The following is a 22,994-nucleotide window of genomic DNA, read 5'->3' as shown; positions in this document are numbered from 1 at the left end:
ATTGGCGACTGTTACACCTTAAATATAGACTCTAACTTAAAGAATACTCTAAAAAATAATTTCAGTGTTGTATTTAATTCTGATGGTGCAACGTTTCCTGACTTGTATGTGAGTCAGCTCTGATTTTTTCAATCTGCTACGCCAGTCCTAGTGCAGAACCAGTGTTTAAGTTTTACAGAATTCTTGCACTTGAGACAGAGTATAGTGGATTTAGAATAAAGCTTACCTACTGTCATAACTATTGTTCCATATAGTATCCTTTGTATTGTTTATGTTACTAGCATTAGAAACATAACTAGGTCTAATGGGCCAGGGGTTCAAAAATGAATGCTAGAGTGAGGTAGAAAAAAAGAATTACCCTTTTACCTTGTGTAAGCCAGGTGAGTCCCTGAGATGGCAGTACCCTAGGAGTATTGCTGGATTAATTTAATTCCATAAATATTTATCGAACACATACCATGTGCCAGGCAGTGTTGAAGGCATATACATTCCTTTGCATTAAGAATTTGGAAGTTCATGTACATTTCCAAAAGAAAGAAAGTGTGTTAGTCTAGGAGTGTAACATCTAAAAACTGTTTCTGAAAATTACAACTCAGACTCTGGGTGCTTTTGTGTGTTTTTAAGTGAGCTGTCTATAGGATTTTTCTAACAGCTGCAATACTTGTCCACCAAGTCACTTTCTTTTGGGGGATTTCAGAAGCCAGGAATACTGTCAGCCACATAGGTACTCTGAAGTTAAATTAATTCTGTGCTTTAATAACTGGCTAGAAAAAAGTGATGATGGGAGAATAAATGAACTTTTTTGCATTTGATGTTCAAAGACTTCTAAATTCTTTTTTAAATGAGAGCTTGTGGCATTTTAGTTGTGACGTTTCTGTGATTCTTCTCTATAGTGCCATATTTGCCTTAAACGAGATTGCACGAGGGAAAGGATCAGAATACTTATAGCAGATGAGCAACAGCGTAAACTAATGTAACGCAGTCTTTGATCTTTCGTATTTCTTGTGAATGTTTTACACTGTGCAATACAGATTTTATTTGATCTGTCATTGGACTTGGGTGTGGTAAATTTTAAACTTGTGAAATATTTCATAAATATAAAGTAAAATTTTATATATATATAAAAGTTGTAAGAATAATAAAGTAAACAACTGTGTACCAACCATCCAGATTAAGGAATAGTATGTTATATTAATAGAACCTTTTTTTCCCTTACATTTACCTGGAGGTTTCCCCCCCTTCTGTTATTGCAAGCACATTTTTTGTTGCGAAGTTATTTTTGCCAGAAGATATTTTCATCATGTTTGCAAATGAACACTGCTAGTGAACTTCCTGGCCAGTGTTCTTGGCACTTTTTTCCCAGGCTCTACAATCTCCGATTGTTTAATTTGTTTTCATTCCCGAGTCCTTGTAAAAAGTAATGTAGTAGCAGCAGCCTCCGGTTGGCAACATAGAACACAAAGTAAACGAGGTTAAGGAACTTCTTAAGTGGTACTCCTTGGATATAAAATTTTCTATGTGAGAATTAATTGCCCACACCTATCCTTATTGTATTTTTCATGTCTATGAATTGTATGCTTTTCTTAACTAACTCATGTAATTTGTGTTTACATATGAAGATAATACTGATGATCAAAGAAGGAGCTTTCCAATTTCATGGAAGAGATTTGGAGTTGTCATTTTGGTTATTTGCTGTTTGTAGAACAAATCTATTGTAGTGGGATGGATTATAGTAACCATAGTACTATCATATGTAGGAGTAGAGTTGGAGTTGTTTGCAGCATAACAATCAATTTTAGAACTACTCTTACTTGAGATTTATCTTGTATACTTTTACAATAGCTGATATTACATATACACCCACATACTGTATTTTTTAGAGCAGTTTTAGATTCACAGCAAAATTGAGTGAAAATACAGAGTTTTCACATTTGCCCCCCCTCCCAAACACACACAGCTTCCTCCACTGTCAACATCCCCCACCAGCATGGTATATTTGTTACAGTTGATGAACCAGCATTGACACATTCTTATCACCCAAAGTCCACAGTTTGCATTAGGGTTCACTTTTGGTGTTGTATGTTCTATGTATAATGACGTGTACCCACCATTATAATATCATACAGAATAGTTTCACTGCCCTAAAAATCCCCTGGGCTTCACCTAATCATCGCTCCCTCTCCCTCCCAGCGCCTGGCAGCCACTGATCTTTTTACTGTCTCCATAGTTTTGCCTTTTCCAGAATGTCATGTAGTTGGAATCATACAGTAATGTTAGATTGTAATCTCTGAAGTTCAATTCAATGTCAAAAAGGAGAGCAGATTCACATATTAAAAGTTTTCTTTCCATACCTTCATTTGGCAGCATTTTCATAAATAAAATTAACCACTATTTTTCTAATTAACCACTGTTAACCACTATATATTCACATAGTTACCACACATAAAAGTAGATTTTTTTCTGTGCCTGAAGAGCTGCAGATTCACTCTTCCATACTCTTCCAAATTAATTATGGGCGTTGAAATGTAAGTGCTGATATCATATTTTGATTACCTTCTCCACCCTCCATTCCCAAATGGAGTAAAGTGGGGTCAAGTAGTCTCATAAGCTCTAAGCCCCTTTCCAAAGCCTTTCTGGCAGCAGGCCTGACAATACCCAGGGCGTGAGCACATAGCGTCTAGCTGGGACTCCTTCGTCATCTCTGCGCACGTGCTCTGGCTTGGCTGCTGGGTGTTGGCCAGAGTGATGATGGAGCAGGGCCAAGGTATTAGGAAAAAGCACTCGCTTAGGTTTCACTTCTCTGTGATTAGACTGAAAGATTTAGTTGCCAATTGTCATCAACCAAATTTCTCACGCTTTGCCTGATGAGTTGCTTGTATTGTTATCCAAGAGGAAGCAGTATGCTCTTTAGAAGTTTTTAGTTCTTCTTATAAATCACCATCCATTGAATTGGGGCTCTTACAGTCAGCCTGTGATCTGTTTTGTCTAATATCAGGGCTTTATAGTAGGGATTGTCGAATGCTCTTTCAGTAATAAAAAAGCTTATAAGCCTTTTACATTTTATTTGTGCTTTTCTATATATGAATAATTAAACTGTGATAGCATGCATTATATGTGTACTAAATAACAACAAAAGTAGTTCTTAGAAAATGTCCTCCTTCTTCCTTTTGAGACACTGGAGGTCAGAGATGCTATTCCATAAGTTCCTCTTAAGATATGTTCCCAGTCTGTTTATTTTGGCAAGATAAACTGTTAAGACTTAACAAATGATGTCTGCAAAGCACATGCTTTGTTAAGTATATAAACAGGCCACAGATGTTTCTATGGCAAGAAAGTATCTTATTCATCTCCCTATTCCAGTGCTTCTCTCTTAGCATTCAAGTAGTTTTTGTTGAAGGAATAAAACCACTTTCTCCTGTTGCTAATAACAAATTGAGCACTGTGCGTGGCCGTTTTAGCACTGTTTGATCATTTTATATAGATGATTTTATGACGTCATATTTGATACACACAAAAAATAAAACGTGTGTCATTCTAAAACATAATGAAGTGACCGTGAGTGAACCCATGACCCAGCTCAAGAACATTACCGGTGCCTCGGTTCATGTTGCTGGTGTACGCATCCCTGTTCCACTCCCTGGCTGCTCCCTCTTCCCACACTGCAAGAGAGGTGACCGCGGTTTTGAATTTTATCATTTTCTTGCTTTAAAAATTTTGATCATTTATATGTATAAGATAATGTTATTGTGTGAATATTACACCACAATTTGTCTTTCCATTTTGCTGTAAATGAATCTTTGGGTTTCCTTCTTTTTGCCCTTACAGTGTTACAGTTAACATTCTTTTATGTGTTTCCTAGCACACGTTTGAGAGTTTTTCTAAGGTCTGAACCTTGGAATGGAATTTTGGGATCATAGGATATGTAAATGTTTAGTTTTAAAAGATAATTTCAAATTGTTTACTGAAGTGATTCGACCAATTACATGTTCACCAGTGGTGTGAGTTCACATTGATCCATGTCTTCACCATTACAATTTTCGCCAAACTTGCAAGTATAAAGTATAAAGTATGGTCTTAATTTGCTTCCCCAAATACTAATAAGATTTGAGCATCTTTTCATATGTATAAATGTATAATTCTCATGATTATTCTTATGATATGCTTGTTCAGTCCACTGCCCATTTTCCTATCAGGTTGTTTCTGTTTTTCTTACTTATTTGTAGAAGTTCTTTATATATATATATTTTACACTAATTTTTTTGTCAGTTATTGTGTTGTAGATCTATTCTCCCAGTTTTGTGGTTCCTCTTTTCACTTTCTGGTATTAAAAAAATTAATTTGGAATAATTTTAGATTTATAGAAAAGTTGCAAAGATAGTACAGAGAGTTCCTATATACCTTTTATCTAGTTTCTCCTAATATTATCATCTTATATAACAATGGCACATTTGTCCAAACTAAGAAATTAACATTGGTGCATTATTATTAACTAAACTATTGGGATTTCACCAATTTTTCACCAGTGTCCTTTTTCTGTTCCAAGATCCAATCCTGGATACCATGTTGCATCTAGACTTCATAGTATCTTTTGATGAATAAATGTTCTTCATCTTAGTGTAGTTGAATTTACTGTCATTTCTTTTATGATTTGCATTCTTAGTTCCTTGTTTCAGACACCTGCCTTTCCTGTCTTTTTCTTCTAAATGCCTTAAAAGTTTGCCTTTTATGATTTTTACCATCTCAGAATTTAATTTTGAATATGATATCAAGTAGGGATCCAATTTCATTTTCTTCCATATGGATAAAGATTTTTTTCCAGCAATATTTATTCACATTTGTATTTTCTGTTTTCCCCCAGTGTTATTAAGAGATAATTGACATACATCACTGTATAAGTTTAGGATATAGAGCATGATAGTTTGATTTAACATATATTGTGAGATAACTACCACAATAGATTTAGTTAGTATCTATCATCTCATATAGATACAATAAAAAGAAAAGAAAAAACAATTTTTCCTTGTGATGAGAGCTCTTAGGATCCACTCTCTTAACTTTCCTTAATATCATACAGCAGTGTAGCTATAGTCATCATGTTGTACATTACATCCCTAGTCTTTATTATCTTATAGCTAGAAGTTTGTACCTTTTGACTGCCTTCCTCCAATTTCCCCTCCTCCCACTCCCCGTCTCTGATAACCACAATGTCGTCTCTTTTTCTCTGAGTTTGATGGGTTTTTTCTTTTCTTTTCTTTTCTTTCTTTTTGGATTCCACATATAAGTGAAATCATACAGTATTTATCTTTCTTTGTCTGACATATTTCACTTAGCATAATGCCTTCAAGCCCTATCCATATTGTTGCAAATGGTAGGATTTTCTTGTTCTTTTATGGCTGGATAATATTCCATTGTATATATATTTTTATATACCACAACTTCTTTATCCATTCATCCATGGACATGTAGTTTGCTTCCATGTCTTCACTGTTGTAAATAGTGCTGCTATGAACAGGAGATGCAAGTATCTTTTTGAGTTAGTGTTTTCCTTTCCTTTGGATCTATTCCCAGCAGTGGAATTGCTGGATCATATGGTAGATCTATTTTTGATTTTTTGAGCATCCTCCATACTGTTTTCCGTACTGGCTGTATCAGTTTACATTCCCACCAACAGTGCACAAGGGTTCCCTTTTCTCTACATGCTTGCCAGCATTTGTTATCTCTTGTCTTTTTGGTGATGACCATTCCAATAGGCATGAGGCGATATCTCATTGTGGTTTTAATTTGCATTTCCCTAATGACCACTAATACTGAGCATCTTTTCAGGTACTTGTTCCCCATTTATGTATCTTCTTTGGAAAAACGTCTGTTGAGGTCCTTTGCTCGATGTTTAACTGGGTTATTTGTTCTTTTGCTTTTGAGTTGTATGAGTTCTTTATATATTTTGAATATTTACACCTCATCAGATATGTGGTTTGCATATATTTTTTCCCATTCTGTAGGTCTTTTCACTTTGTGCTGGTTTCTTTTGCTGTTAGCATTTGTTGAACAGCTTTTCATTTCTTAATGGTTTCCAGTACTATTGCTGTCATATAGCTAGTTTTCACATATAAGTGGATCTTTCCTGAACTCTCTAATCACTTCTGTTGGTCAGTTTGTATGTTTCTGCACCTATATTTTGCTTTGTTCTAATAGGATGTCTAGATAGGTAATAGGACAAGTCCCCCATCCAAATCCTCTTCCAGTTCTTCAGAAGAGTCTTGGATATATTTGACTTTTTATTCTTCTTTATAAATTGTGTCAGTCAAGTTGGATGGTGGTTGGGATTACAGGGAAGCTTTCGTGAAGAATGCACATCTCTAATATATTAACTCTATCCCTAAGTGTGGTATGTCTCTATACTAATTTAGGTCCAATTTGTCGTCTTTCAATAAAGGAACAAATTTTTCTTTAGTACCTTATATTTTTGTTGCTATTGTAAATAGTATCTTTTTTTAAACCTCATTTTTCATATTGCTGCTGGCATAGAGAAATGCAATTGTTATTTGTACATTGATCTGATATTTACTAACCTTTCAAAATTCTTATTGACTCTAATAATTTGTCTTTAGAGTCTTTTTAGTCTTCCGTGGACAATCATATCATCAGTGAATAATGACAATTTTGCTTCTTTTCAGTCCTCTCAATTTGTATTTCTTTCTCTTATTTTATAATACATTTCTTTTTCGTCATTGTACAATGTTAATACAAGTGGTAATACGTCTTTTCATCATTAGGAATAATGTTTGCTATAGCTTTTTGAGCTGTCCTTCATCAGCATTACTAATAAGTTTTTTAAAAAACATAAGTGAGTATTGATATTATTAAGTGTATTTCTACTTAATCTGTTAATGTGATAAATTGCTTTTATAAAAGTTTTTTCTAATGTTAAAATTACCGTTGCGCTTCTTAGTTGAACCCAACATAATGACAATATATCACAACCTTTTATGAACTGCTGGGTTTGTTTGTTATCAGAGTTAACACCAGCTTCACGGTCACTCCAACTCATTCTCTTTTTCTCTTCTCTGGGTCAGTTTGTGTAAGATTGGTTATTTTTGTTTTATCTTTTGTTTTGGTTTTTGCTAGTTCACTACATCTCACCTGTAAATCCACTGAGCCTGGTATTTTCTTCTGGGGAAAAATTTACACTAACTAAAAATTTTAAACGGTTGGTTATAGGAGTATTCAGGTTTTCTTTTTTTCTTGATCCAAATACGCAGTTACAGTTTTTTCTAGAAGTGTGCCTTTCTCTTGTGAATTACATTTTTGCTTTTACTTTTTTCTTCACATTTATAATTTCAGTTTTGTTACTAATTTCAGAATACAGTTTTAATGTTGTGAAAATGCTATATGCTCGTTGGTAAAAGTAATTCAAACAGTGCATAAAGTTAAAATTCTCCAAAAATCCCATCAATTATCAGTTCCTTGGCATTTCTTTATTCACATATGGAGCTATGTAATACCCTTGCCCCCCACCCCCCCAATTATGGACGTTTAAGTTTAAAATTTTTTTTTGAAAAAGCAAAAAATTAGAAGTAAACCAAGTCACTTATAATTTCACCCTCTGAAACTTGTTACTATTAATGTTTAGATGTATTTTTTTCCCCCAGATTTTAAGGTATACCGGTTAGGTTTAAATAAAAACAAAGTCATTACTTCTTATTTATATTGTTATGAGCATTTTCTTATGTCATTAATTCATGTTAGGATTCATGGATTTTAGTGTAAAAGATTAGGGGAATGGTTCAGTAAATTTATTTGCACTTTTTTCAGTAATGCTGCAGCAAACATTCTTATATAAATCACCATGTGACTCTCCTGCTACGTGGACATTCTTAAGTCAGTTTCATTTTTAGTTAACCCTTCAAATGGTGTCTTGTCTACATAAGGCCACTCTTCACAGCTCCTCTTTGATGAATCAGGGAGGCTTTAGAAGAATGGGTATGACCTAGAGAGAGAGACAGAAAAAAGGTAATAAGCTTAGCAGTTGAAATTATCTAGGGATTATTTTATTTTTTTATAACCCCCTTTCTTTTGTACAAGGTTTCTGGTAGCTTAAAGAACATTTAAAATGAAATCATCTTTTAAAACTTGCAAAAGACAATCAGAATTAAATAAGAGTAGCAAATCAAGACTAGAGAAAAAGAACAATCCTGATATACATACCGTAAGCTTATCTGTATATAGTAAGTTTGACTTTTTAGATATGAATATGAAGGTCATGGAATGGGATGGGAGATGCAGTTACTTAAGAAAGTCTCATGCAGAAAGAGAAAGCATACCTGCCCCTCAGGAGTTTTTCCTAATATTAAGTAAAAATAAAAATAGGAAAAAAATCTCTTACCAAGTTTTATATAGGAGATGGTGAATGCTATGGAATCTTCAATCCCATGACAACAAATGATGCTTGAACAGATTTTATTTGGCTATTTCTTCGAACATTCTTTAACTTTCAGTATACCACCAGGATCTGGTTATTGAGTTTCTTTTTTGAATAGTTCTAGCTATTTTAAACATTGATTTTTCATGACTTTATTTTTTTCTTACAGACCTTAGAACAGAAAGAGCATTTACTATCTTGCAATTACCTCCTGGATATATTAGACTCTTCTGAAAGTCTAAAGTACATTATGATATTATGATATCTTACCGATCTGATTTCTCCTATATCTTGAAACATTTTGCTGTTGCATGATCTTAGGAAATATTTCACCATTACTCATCAATTCCCACCTATAATTTAAAAAAAGATTACAATAATAAGAAAATAGAGGAATGATGGAATCACCTACAAGGTTGACATAGTAGTGAGATGAACCACACTACAAATGAAATAAATAGCTACTATTCATTGTTTTTCAGTTTTATAATTGCATTTCCTAAAGTATGGCATGTTCTTTCAAGACACTATAAAAGAAGTCTGGAGATAGCATCTTCTAAGTCCTCTTTTTTAACATTTAATTGGATACAGATTGGTATTCAGAATTTTTAATTTTCTGTCCATAGTAAAACAGAGAGAAGGAAATTGCCAGAATAAGACATTTTACAGTGATAAAATGACTCAAGATGAATGTAAAGAGACAGCAGCACTCTAGGCTCTAATAATGACGGTGAAATTGATAGTGTAAGTGAAATCTGGGACTGAGTTTTAGCTGGTGATATTCTAGATAAATTTTCTCAAACTCAACAATTCATGAGTAAATGATGTATTTCCAAGGACAAAAAGAAAATATGGCATTCTCATCCAGTTAATCATTCTACAGGAAGAACTTCACCCAATATTTTGTGACAAGAGTTTGGATCATCACATTTTGCTAAAGGATGTTGATAATATTCCTTCATCTTTTTTGGTGTTCATACAACAAAATTTACTTAATAATGGTTTTAGTAGTATTAATGCTGAAAGCAGTATATACAAAGGAAATAAATCATGTAGAAATGAAAAGAAATTGAATTGATCGTTTTCATTGGTTATAAATCTGAATGAATGCATTGTCACATTTATGGAACCAAGAATATGCCTGTCCTTCAACAAAATTGTATTCATATTAAAGTTTTCAAAAGTATAATGCATTTTGATGATACATGGGCAAGAACCAGTGTTCATAGTAAGTTGGAACCTATTAGAAGTAGATTTTCTAAGGACAGTGGATCTTCGTTATTCATAGATTCCATATTTGCAAATTCGCCTCCTTCCTAAATTCCCTTTGTAATCCCAAAATCAGCACTTAAGGCACTTTCATGATCATTCCCAGACATGTGCATGCAAAGAGTAATGAAAGATATGAATCACCCGGCATGCTTGTTCCCAGCTGAGGTCAAATTAGACCTTTTCATGGTCTCCAGTGCTACATTTTTCAAATTTTTGTGTGAAATGGGGTATTCCAAATTTTTGTCACGAAATAGTGAAGTTCTTCCTATGCAATGACTGAGTGGATGATTTCACTGTTTAAAATGGCCTCCGCGTGTTGTTCTGAAGTGCTCTCTGGTGTTCCTGAGTGCAAGAATGCCGTGCTGTGCCTTATGGAGAAAATATGTGTGTTGGATAAGCTTCGTTCAGGCATGAGTTGTAGTGCTGTTGGCTGTGAATGAATCAACCGTGTATATTAAATAAGGTGTCTATAAACGGAAATACACATAAACCAAGGTTATGTATGTATCAGTTCACCTGTACATGGTGAAAAATGTGACCAGAGAAAGAACATAACGCCACCGAGTCAGCGTTCACGGCAACTTTATACAATATAAATACCAGAAATGATGACAATTGACTATATACAAGATGAATACGTTCCAGTTAGTTGCCTTGAAAGAATGTTGCTAATTCTTGGTATATATACTTTCAAGGCCAGGAAAATATGGGATAAAAATTTGGGCTTGCTTGGGGCTGGCCCCGTGGCCGAGTGGTTAAGTTCGCGCGCTCCGCTGCAGGCGGCCCAGTGTTTCGTTGGTTCGAATCCTGGGCGCGGACATGGCACTGCTCATTAAGCCATGCTGAGGCAGCGTCCCACATGCCACAACTAGAAGGACACACAACAAAGAATATACAACTATGTACTGGGGGGCTTTGGGGAGAAAAAGGAAAAAATAAAATCTAAAAAAAAAAAAAAATTTGGGCTTGCTGTGTTTAAATTCTTTTTTTTTTTCTTTTTTTAAGATTTTATTTTTCCTTTTTGTCCCAAAACCCCCCAGTACATAGTTGTCTATTTTCAGTGGGTCCTTCTAGTTGTGGCATTTGGGACGCCTCCTTAACGTGGCCTGATGAGTGGTGCCATGTCCACGCCCAGGATTCGAGCCAGCGAAACCCTGGGCCACTGAAGCAGAGCACACGAACTTAACCACTCAGCCATGGGGTTGGCCCCTTAAATTCTTGTTAAAATTATCTGATGAAGTTCTTTCCACTTTCCCTCCATTCTTAAGTAAATTTTTCATAAAATGACTTAAAAATATAAGAAGTTTTTTAAAGAACCAGTTGATTCAGAAAATCACTGGTTTTTTTTTTTGTATACTGTGGGTTAATAAAAGCTGAAGGCATAAAATACAATCCATTGGAAGTAGTTCACTTAGGTGCTTAGCTGTTATGATCTGGTGGTGGTATTCTGGTGGTCCAGCTTAATCTGGAATACTTGAAATAGATCTTCCATTACTTTTGTTTTTTGAGTCATTCACAAATTGCTAGAATAACAGTTTGGATGGTGCTTTCTGATTAAGGTTCCAGAATTCTGTATTTGTAAGATGAGACCTGTTTGCTTGCTTTAGAAACTACAAAAGTGAGTTATAGATTAGACTATAAACCTTTAGTATTCCTGTGTTCACCACCTATTAACAGAATGTCAGAAGTTGTGGATCATGCTAAAGCCTTTTTAAGAGTGAATACGTAGTTCAAAGACGCTACTACTTTATTTCTAACAAATTACTTATGAGAGATGCCATTGTTAAAAACTGACCCTGAAATGTATGTTTATATTTTATCACCTTAGTGTGTTTTCTGAAATTTTTTGTTTCTCACCCTTCCCCATTGGACTGAGGCCCAAAAGCTTGGATGATACGTTATGTAGGTTTTTGCACTAAGCATCGTGCTTAACACTAAGTATTCCCAGTTTCATTCAACAGTGATCTAGTGAATTTGTGGATGAAGAAACGGATGCATAGATTAAATTATGTATCCAGATTACTAATTTATGGAAAAATTAGCATATGGAGTCTTATTAGACTGCGTGAAAATTAAGTGGTATCTTAACACTTTGAGGTCCATAGAGGTATTCTTAATCACTAGGTGTAGACTGTTCCTCCTCAATATGGCAGAATAATTTACTTTGAGGTTATTTTAGGACACAACCTGTACATAGTGAAAAACTTAATATCCAGCGCCTGTGTGATTGTTAGTTTCCTTTTAGTCTGTATTGCTTGCTGTCTGCTTGGCTTTCCTACCTCATCCTCACACACTGGTGTCCATGAGTCCCTGTGCTCCTGGTGTTCCTGCTGCCTCAGCACCCTCTCAGGCTCCTGTGCAAGCCCTATCCTTGCTTTTCCTTTTTATTATAAAATGTTAAGGAGCATCTATGGAGTTCTTCCCATGTATTCTTAAATATGCTGGTTCAGACAGTCTATTTTCCTCATTCTTCAATTTTTCTAAAATCATTTAAAAGTGTGTAATAAGTACAATTTTATCTTTTTGTTCTAACAGTTCTCTTCTTGACTACAGAAAAATGTTAATATTATTTTTATTTGAAAAAGACATGTTCCACAAAGCACTGAACAGCTAGTCTTCTAAAAATTAAACATTAATTCCTATTTGCCTAAGAATTATTTAGATTAAATTGAGAATCTTTGTTACAAGAAAAACTTATAAAACTATTTATATGTATAGCGATAGGACTTTTGTTATAATGCCCATCTTATTTCTCTGGCCATTTGTTTTATGAATGTCCTTTTCTCTTAGCTTGATAAAGATGACATGGTATACATGGAAGCATATGACAAATTGCTGGAGTCCTGGCTAACTTTGGTCCAAGATGACAAACATTTCCATAAAGGCTTTTTTACCCAACATGCGGTTCAAGTTTTCAATTCCTATATTCAGTGCCACCTAGCTGCTCCAGATGGCACAAGGAATTTGGTAAGTTTTAAGCCAGGTTGTCATTAAAAATCCACTTCATCATTGTATAGTACTAGAAATTTAGGATGAGCTCCTTCAGAAGATTTGCTGAGAGCATTAGATGGAGAGCAAAAGTGGTCCCTCTTGTCTAAATGAGTACATGTTTTACAGGATGTTGCTTATAGTTACCCCCTTTCTCTTCAGTTTTCAGTTACCCAGCTGTGTCTTCCTAGTTGTTAAGTGATATGAATGACTTCTTGGATCCAAGGGACCCATGGATCTTGAAGACGTCAGATCTTTTTAGGGACAGAAGTTAAATTCTCTGTGTGGGAGGTGGGTTGTGGGTATGCATTTAGCTGTGTTTACGTATGTGTGCCACGGGGTAATGCCCTCTACTTCTTTCTCTTCTGTGTTTCTCCCCCTTTTTGGTAACTGCTAGGGCAGTCAGCATGGTTAGATAGAAGTCCCTAGACAGCTGCACTCAGATGTTGTCTCTGTCCAGCTCCTTTTCATGTCTAGTGCTAAAGTTATTTTACAGTGCAACAGAAATGCATGATTTTTTGAACAGAGGAGTGCAGTTCCTCATTTTTATTTCTTTCGTCAATAATAGACTGCAAATGGTGTGGCCTCTCGTGAGGAAGAAGAAATAAGTGAACTGCAAGAAGATGATCGAGACCAGTTTTCAGATCAACTAGCCAGTGTAGGAATGCTAGGAAGAATTGCCGCAGAACACTGTATACCTCTTCTGACAAGGTACACACAGTCCAGAGAAACCCCGTGGAGCAAATGTTCTCTATTCAAAATTCCCTGGAGAGCACTTAAAGTGTTTAAAGACTTTAAACACCCCCACCCCGTATCCCAGCACACTGGAACAAATGGACAGAAACATACTCATGATTGCGTTCCTTGGCTTGTACATTGGGAGCCCAGGCACTACAGCATAGATGGCAGAGAGATTATGGAAAACATGGTATGAGAAATGATTTGACCCGTATCAATAAAAACTTGGAATAACCAGTTTTCAAATGCCTGTTGTAAACCTTGATTGTTTGTAAAGCAGTGTTTAATTCTATGTCATAAACAATAAATCACAATTCCTATAGTGCTATGAGAACGGCTGTGTATAAAATAGATATTTTTGTATATGTGTTTTTGCGCTAACATCTTCATTTATGTTCTCTAATAGATGGAAATTGTAAGATGTTCCAGGTCTTTGCTTGTTGAACTTTATGAAGCTATTGTTTTTTTCCTCTTTTAGTCTATTAGAAGAAAGAGTAACAAGACTCCATGGTCAGTTACAGCGACATCAGCAGCAATTACTTGCTTCACCTGGTTCAAGCACTATTGACAACAAAATGCTTGATGATCTCTATGAAGATATTCACTGGCTTATTTTAGTTACAGGTTTGTTGGCTGTTTCTTTTTAAAATGTAATTGCCAACTGAGCAGTTTAAGCCTTAGAAGAGGCTTCATATATTAAAACAATAGTCCGTACATCGTACTGGGTGAAATTTGGATACAGCTAACTGTATGTCACAGAACTTAGGTGTTATTATTGTCGTCATTATTATCCCTATCTTATAAATGAAGAAGCTAGACTTAGTTATAAGAAACTAGTACGTGGTCACACTGCTATTAATTTTTGGAGCCAGAATGCAAATCTAGGCAGTCTGACTTTTAGGGTCTTCTTCCATAACCATACTGTCAGTGTTTCTGTATTTTAAATAATCAGGAAAAAAATCTTAATTTTTGAGAAGGCATTCCCAAATATTGGCTTTTGATATAGACAAAAGTAGAATTCCTATTAACTTTACAGAATATATTACTGAAAATTATTAAAAGGTAGTAGATCAAAAAGCCTACCTGTCAGTATGAATTATAAAATTGGTGAATAAAACATTTGTCCTTTCCTATATTTTTGAGAGTTAATTATTTGAGTAATAGAAAGTTTCTTCTCATCAAACTTGAAATTAACATATTGACATTTATAATTTACTTCTACATCAGTTTATATGATGTATATAAATCAAATAAAACTGAAACATTTATAGTACAATTTGATAAATGTAGATTTGTTAAGTGTTCATTTTTAATTTTTTTTAAACTGAAGGCTACCTCTTAGCTGATGATACTCAGGGAGAGACTCCGCTAATACCTCCAGGAATAATGGAATATTCCATTAAGCATTCATCTGAAGTTGACATTAATACAACACTTCAAATTTTGGGATCTCCAGGAGAAAAGGCTTCTTCCATCCCAGGGTACAACAGAACAGATTCTGTGATTAGGTAATATGAACTCTATAGCTGTGCTCTTTAATTTATACTGTTTTATAAATTCTGAGTTGATGGGTAGATGACTGGAGTGATAGGCATGTTGTAAATCTGATACATGAAAGAAAATAAAACTTGGAGAAGCCTTGAAATAAACAAGGATGGCAAGTACTCGATATATTTAAGCAGTGCCACTCTGGTGAGAATTGACAGCTATATCCAGTACTGAGGAAAACAAATGTAAAATTACTCTAAATACAATGAGACTTTGATGGGACATTCAATCTAATGTACTATGAACATATCCCTTGTCCATCAGAAAGCAATACTAATGCAGGTACAGGCACCCTAAATCAGAGAAACAAAGAATATGAGATTCTTAGAAAACAAATGAACGTTAACTAGTATTTATTGTTCATAAAGCTAAAACTACATTTCAATGGCTTTCTTAAGAAAAATTATGATTCTTATGTTAGAAAATAGAAATATTTATCCTGAATATGTGGAACCTGAGAACCCTGTCAGGTAAAGTTAAAAGACAGTAGTGTGCCTCAAATGAGAGAATTCACTTTGATCTTCCTAATAGTAATGGCAAAATTTTCATTAATTCTTTATGGTGAAACTAAGGAGGCATAAATCTGCACTAAGTCTCCTCCTAAAAGTGGATTTGAAAATAGCATTTTAAATTTCAGTATCTTTAGCTTTAAATTTAGATTGCAGGCAGAGATATCAATAATGAAGTAACATTGGTTTTTGTCAGTTGCAAAATCAGTAATCAAACAGGGTGCTCTCCACCACATTCTTCTTATTTTAATGCAAAAAGACATGGATATCATTTAAACCTGTGCAGTAGAAAGTATGATTTTAAAATTATTGAACTATTAAGCCAATATCAAGAAAATGTTTGGGAATTTATTTCCTTTATTGTTGCATTCTCTTGTTTGAGATAAAATATCAATGCTCTATTGAAAAAGTTTTATCTTTTCCTTTTGGGATTACTATAGGCATTAGATTAATTGTCTGTGGAAATCATTGCTTTTGCTTTGGTTTGATTCACGATGAATGTTAGTTTCAAAGGCAGTTCATTTCAGGGTGCTGTCATATTATAATCTTTGTCGTATTTCTTGCCTGGGCAGTACCATCAGGAATGCTTTCCTTGTATTTTCAGTGCTTTTTCAATTTTTGCCAGTCCCAGATATCAGTGTGGGAGCAAAAACATTTTGGTAACTGAGAGCACAGACTATGGAGGGTTGAGGCAAGGGTGGGAACAACAACAACAAAAATCACCTTTTTTTTTTTTCTAAGTAGTCTGAAGAATTAATGTGAAGTTGAATCATATATGGGAGAACAGTCCTTGTTTATCTCAAAAAGTAGTTCACATTTCTTGAAGAAATTATCATTTGACAAATAATTATTGAGTACCTACTATGTCCTGGGCACTATTCTGGCCATTTGGGAAACCTCAGTGAACAAAACAGACAAAAATCGCTCCCCTTTTCAAGCTCCTTGAAGGGGAGCGATAATAAATAAGTAAATTAAATAATATATTAGAAGACCATAAGTGTGTGGGTAAGTAACTGGGCAGGGTGAGGGGGGTCAGGGTTGCAGAGTTCAGGAATTGTTTGTGATTTTAAATATTCCTATCTCTGTAGGCTTTATTTGGGTTAGTAAGAGAGGCCACGAAGACCTAGGGGAAGAGGATTCCAAGCAAAGGCCCTGTGGCACACCAGGCATGTTCAAGGAACAGCAAGAACTGCCGTTGCGGGTTGAGCACAGTGAGGTGGAATTTTGTAGGAGATGGAGTTAGAGGGAAATCAGCTAGTCTTTAGGTCTTTGTAATATCTTTGGCTTTTGCTTTGAGTGAAATGAGGTGCTATTGTAGGGTTTTGAACAGAAGAGTAATTTATGTGTTAAAAAGGTTACTCTGTGGGCCAGCGTGGTGGCTTGGTGAAGTTCACGCGCTCCACTTCAGCAGCCTGGGATTCACAGGTTCACATCCCGGGTGCAGACCTACACATCCCTCATCAAGCCATGCTGTGGCAGCGTCCCACGCACAAAATAGAGGAGGATTGGCACACATGTTACCTCGGGGACAATCTTTCTCACCAAAAAAAGAAAAAAAAAGGTTACTCTGCTGCATTGAGAGTAAACTGTCAGTGGCAAAGATTGAAGTAGTAAGACCAGTTGAGAGGCTAATTGCTGTCATCCTAGAGGAAAATGGTGGTGGTCCAGATGAGCAATAATGGTAGAGGTTGTGAGAAGTTAAAGAGAACTCTGTTTGACTCGTTCTGCTGACTTCTGGTTTATGAAATGCAGAGGTTATCCAAGATTAACTTGGAAAGTATGGGAAACTGTGAGTGCTGTCTGAAATATAAAATATATTCAGATAGCGTGCTTAAGAAATTGAGGTAGGATTGGGATATTTCAACAGTTAAAAAAGTGTTTCAGAGGTAACTCTACAGGACTTTGCTGATGGATTGAGTATGGCAATGAGGAGGGAGGAAGGAATAAAGAAAGGCTCCCAGGGGAGCCTCAGATTTATCTCCCTGAGAACTGCGTGTGGTACACTTTTTCTCTACCTTGCTCCCACTTTATAAAAAAAAATGGAAAAGCTCTCACTCATTCTGAATCTTACTGTGATGGATGTGTGTGGCATGTGTGTAAAAACCTGCAGAATGCCAAATGAAGGGACAGTCCCAAACAGTGTGGTATTGGGAGTGAATGACTGAGTAGTGGATAACCAGTAATTTTACAAGGCAGGAGATTTCCATTCCTTTGCATTAAATAGCACTGAAGAGGGCTTAGTCAAGTTGTCAGTTAACAGATTATTAAAAATAATTTTTGATGGGAGATCTCAATGACTTTTGGCATCTAACTTGAAAGAAGTCAAATAATTCAGAGACCTCGCTATTTTAAAAATACCCTCCGTTTATTTATATGAATGTTTTCTCAGTGTTTATGTCTATTAAAATGAAAAACATGAATCAAATTATGCTCAGCTCTGTCTCATTCTAACAGTAAGTAATATTTTTTCACAGATACATGAACTAATTTAGAAAAATAAAACTCCACTACATTAATCTCATTCAAGATGCACAAAATTTTATTTTTATGTTTAACAATTTATTTAAACTTATATTCTGTTCAGTTGTGAACTAATAAGTATTGTAATGATACCTCCATCCAGAAGACATTTTTAAACACAGTCTTCTGATCATTGGAAATTTTTAAAAAATATATTTTAATATCTTGACATATTTGAGAGAAGTAAATGGTATGATCAGTATAATAAGTAGAAAAATTTATTAGGGTAGTATTCTAAGAGGAAATTGAAAGAAAAATTTAAGGAGAAAAAGAAACATTATAAAGTTTCCAACTGTAGAAGAAAAACTTGTTTACTTTTCAAATGGATCATGGTGGGTATCAAAACACTGTGATAATTAAATTCCAGTGTGAACATTTGAATGGTAACTGTAACTATTTAATTCAAATTCTGTTAGGCTGCAAATTATATCTTTAAAACTATTTAACTTATGAGACAAATGTGATACATCAACTTAAATGTATTGTGAGGTCATTGGGATATTTTTGCTCATATACACCCTTAAATAATTTTTTAAAGTTTGAGCACTGGTGGTACAAGTATGTGTATAGCAAGAAAAGAAGAGGTTGTGGGGGTAGAACCTTAAAAACCACCTGATTTAAAGAAGATCAGAGGAAGAGGAGGATGTCATAGACCGGGAAGAGTAAGCAAATAGATCAGGGGAAATATGGGAGGTGTGGTGCAAGGGAAGAAATTATTTCAGAAGGGTGGAGGGGTCAGCAGTATCTAGTACTTCTGAGACATCCAGTTAGATAAAGAACTGAAACATGTCCGTAGGATTTCATTACAAGGACATAATTTCAGTCATCTTGAGAGCAGTAAGGAAAGTAGCAGAAGCCAGACTTCAAGTGATTAGAATCCCTGTCTTGGTGCTGATATTCATAAAATGGTGTTTTCATGAGTTCTTTCAATTAAATCCTTTGCTGCTTTGCCTTTTAGCTAAAGTCAAGTTAAATATACATTACTTCTGAGCGTGTGGTCTCCTACTCCCAGCCCCAGAACAAAGACTTTGTTACTTATCTGCATATCATACATGTCATTAACACCACATAGTCATGAATTACCTAGCGCAGAAAAGGACAGTATGCACACTCATGTAGGTTATTTTTCTAGCCAAGTTTTTATTTTAAAATGCCATTAAGAATCAAGTTTGTTAGGAAATAAATAGGACTATCAGGTTTAGAGACAAGACTCAATATTCAAAACATTCTAGATAAGTCAGTTACCGGATCCTACACCATAAAATGACCATTGTATAAAAACAAGCAGTGCTAACCATGGAAGTTTTAAGAAGTGATGGAGTGCTGAAGAATTTAGCATTTACTCTGAACTTTTAATTTTATGTATTTCTCCATTTTGAATTTGAAAATTTTTTTAGACAGTAAAGCTGCGATTTGCACGTGCAGTTAATTGCAACTTCAGCAACAGGGTGTCTCTAGCCGTGACCCTTCCCTTTCTTTGTCTTGTTGCCTACTTCCTGAAAGGTCAGTAATAAAATGGGGCTTTTGTCAACAACCCTATTGGTGAAAATTTCAAGTATAGCCTGGCCTAAATCCAGAGAGTTGAGAAACAAAAAAGGACTTTTAAGAAAAAACTATATTAGATGACCAATTAAATAGATAAAAGAATAAATGACTTCTTTTTTGTACCCACAGGCTGTTATCTGCCGTTCTAAGAGTTTCAGAAGTTGAATCTCGAGCAATAAGAGCAGATCTCACTCATCTACTAAGCCCTCAAATGGGCAAAGATATTGTTTGGTTTCTAAAACGCTGGGCAAAGACTTATCTCCTGGTGAATGAGAAACTGTATGATCAGGTCAGAATATGAAACTGTTTAACTTCATTTGGGCTTATGATGATGGCAATTAGAGAAATGGGAACATTTTTCTTGATGATTTCCTCATCAAAATGTAAGGGGCCTGGCCAGTGGCACAGTGGTTAAGTTTGTGTGCTCCACTTTGGTGGCCTGGGGTTCACTGGTTCGAATCCTGGGCACAGACTTGCACACCACTTGTCAAGCCATGCTGTGGTAGCATCCCACATAGCAGAACTAGAATGACTTACAACTAGGATATACAACTATGTATTGGGGCTTTGGGGAGGGAAAAAAAAGAGGAAGATTGACCACAGATGTTAGCTCAGGGCCAATCTTAAAAAAAAAATGTAACTAACACTTGAACATTTTCCACATTGAGAGAACTATATGAATGGCATGCTATTTTAATAACTTTTCTTAGAGCACATCATTTGATTCAGCTTATTTTAACCAATATTAAGTTACAGATTACTATTTGGGAATGGATTAATTTATATTCTTTGTATTTGGTGTAAATATCATGTTAGTGTGTTAATAATATGAGGGTAATCAACAGGAAAATCACAGTGGAAAACGTAAGTGGATTGAGGATGTCTTTCTTGGACTTAGGAAATGAATACATTTGTAAAATTGATGTAAACGGTACTTCAGATTTAGATGCTAATTTCAGTTTGATTTTTCTATGGATTTTTTTTCAGCTGATCTTTCTCACCTTTTTAAAAAATTTGTTTTCTCTCTTAAGATAAGTCTACCCTTCAGTACAGCATTTGGAGCAGATACAGAGGGTTCTCAGTGGATTATTGGCTACCTCTTACAGAAAGTCATCAGTAACCTCTCAGTATGGAGTAGTGAACAGGACCTTGCAAATGACACTGTACAACTCCTTGTCACTTTGGTGGAAAGAAGAGAAAGGTAAGTTGATTATAAGATGCAGAATCTGTGTGTGTGTGTGTGTGTGTGTGTGTGTGTAACTCCAGTTTGCTCTTTAGTCTAGTTTTTCAAGTGGCTAACAGTTACATGGTCCTAAGCTCCAGAATACACCCTGTAGTTTTGGAGCAGTACATTTAAAAAAATAGTATCGTATTGTGACAAATACAAATAGGGCTTTCCCATCTTACGGCTGAGGATTGCATTGATTGTTCAAGGATTTGGCATCAGAGATTCTTATGAGTAACATATATTTAATTTAGTAATTTATAGTTTTAAAAACACTTTAGTATAGAATAGTCTTGTTTGATTTTTCAGGTACCCTGTTAGTATTATCCTATTTTATAGATGAGAAAAACTGATATTTTAATAATTAATATTTAATTTTGCAAAGTAAAATTTTTCACACTTTCTACAACAAATTCTGGGAATGTTTTCATTTGTCTTACCACATAGAAATATGATTGTTGTTATTAGTACTATTGTCATTGGCTACTGTTTATTGAGTTCTTAGAATTTACTAGGGACTGTTCCAAGCATTTCATATATAGTGTCTCATTTAATTGTCACATCAGTCTCAGCCATGAGATTTAGGGCTGTTATTAGTGTTGTTATCCCTATTTTACAGATCAAGAAACTGATAATTAAGAGAGAGTAAATAAATTTTACATTGTCAAACGACTAAGGGGATTTGAATGCAAGCTTGTGTGCCTCCAAAGTCTATACCAAATTTACTGTACCATACTTTAAAAATTAATTAAACCCATAGTAAAAATGGCAAAAATGAATGACAGAGAAAGAATACCCAGGGCAGCAAGGCAGAAGAAAATAACCTACAAAGGATCCCCTATCAGACTTTCAGCGGATTTCTCTACAGAAACCTTACAAGCTAGGAGAGATTGTAGTGACATATTCAAAACTTTAAAGGATAAAAATCTTCAGCCAAGAATACTCTATCCAGCAAAAATATCCTTCAGATATGAGGAAGAAATTAAATCTTTTCCAGACAAACAAAAGCTAAGGGACTTTGTAGTCACAAGACCTCCACTACAAGAAATCCTCAAGAAGGCTCTCATACCTGAAAAAAGACAAAAAGGGAGTAAGGGGTTACAAAACACAGAGTAGAGAGACAAATAGAATCAGAATAGGATAGCAAATATTCAACTATAGCATTAGGATAAAGGGAAGTAAATCACCAAAGCAAAGACAATCTTATCACTACAAACTCACAACGCAAGTTGGAATAAGAGATGAAAATAAATAGGAGGGGAGGAGGAAAGGGACTGAAACAGTCTAGGCTAAGGAAGTAAGAGACCACCAGAAAATGGACTATGTTATACACGAGATTCTGAATACAAACTTCAGGGTAGCCGCTAAACTAAAACACAGAACAGAGACACAAAACATAAATAAGGAAAAGTCTAAGAAACCCAGCATAAGAAATTGCAGAAGTCAATGGGTAGGCTAAAATACACAGGACGAGAAACAAGGGAAAAACAGGAAAACCGGAAAACGAGCAACAGAATGACAGCATTAAACCCTCATGCATCAATACTCACACTGAATGTAAACGGATTGAACTCTCCAATAAAAAGACACAGAGTGGCAAAATGGATTAAAGAACAAGATCCAACAATTTGTTGCCTCCAGGAAACACACCTCAGCTCCAAGGACAAACACAGGCTCAGAGTGAAGGGGTGGAAGATGATACTCCAAGCTAATAGCAAACAAAAGAAAGCAGGTGTCGCAATACTTATATCAGACAAAACAGACTTCAAGATAAGGCAGGTAAAGAGAGACATAGAGGGCCAATATATAATGACTAAAGGGACGCTTCATCAAGAAGAAATAGCGCTTATAAATATCTATGCACCCAAGTTCGTAAAGCAACTATTAACAAACCTAGAAGAAGATATCAAAAATAACATGATAATAGTAGGCGACCTCAACACACCAGTCACATCAATGGACAGATCATCCAGACAGAAAGTCAGCAAAGAAACAGTGGAGCTAAATGAAGAACTAAAACAGTTGGACTTAATAGACAGATATAGAACAGTTCATCCAAAAACAGCAGAATACACATTCTTCTCAAGCGCACATGGAACATTCTCAAGGATAGACCATGTGTTGGGAAACAAGGCAAGCCTCTACAAATTAAAAAAAATTGAAATAATAACAAGCATCTCCTCCGATCATAATGCTATAAAGCTAGAAATTAATTACAAGAAAAAAGCTG

General features: G+C 35.2%; 1 protein-coding gene across 3 annotated transcripts in view; it reads left to right on the top strand.

Moving 5' to 3' along the window:
* XPO4 (exportin 4) overlaps window positions 1-22,994 on the top strand; it is a 125,824-nt gene that overhangs the window by 80,028 nt on the left and 22,802 nt on the right. For all 3 annotated transcript variants that reach the window (XM_070239450.1, XM_070239452.1, XM_070239451.1), the window contains 6 exons: window positions 12,482-12,658; window positions 13,248-13,390; window positions 13,896-14,041; window positions 14,748-14,925; window positions 19,669-19,828; window positions 20,571-20,740. In XM_070239450.1, coding sequence (XP_070095551.1) covers window positions 12,482-12,658; window positions 13,248-13,390; window positions 13,896-14,041; window positions 14,748-14,925; window positions 19,669-19,828; window positions 20,571-20,740 — 974 coding nt within the window. The remainder of the gene's footprint in view (window positions 1-12,481; window positions 12,659-13,247; window positions 13,391-13,895; window positions 14,042-14,747; window positions 14,926-19,668; window positions 19,829-20,570; window positions 20,741-22,994) is intronic.

Source organism: Equus caballus, chromosome 17 (genome assembly GCF_041296265.1).
Source record: "Equus caballus isolate H_3958 breed thoroughbred chromosome 17, TB-T2T, whole genome shotgun sequence".
In the NCBI taxonomy this organism is placed as follows: Eukaryota; Metazoa; Chordata; class Mammalia; order Perissodactyla; family Equidae; genus Equus; species Equus caballus.
This window is presented reverse-complemented; position numbering and strand designations above follow the sequence as displayed.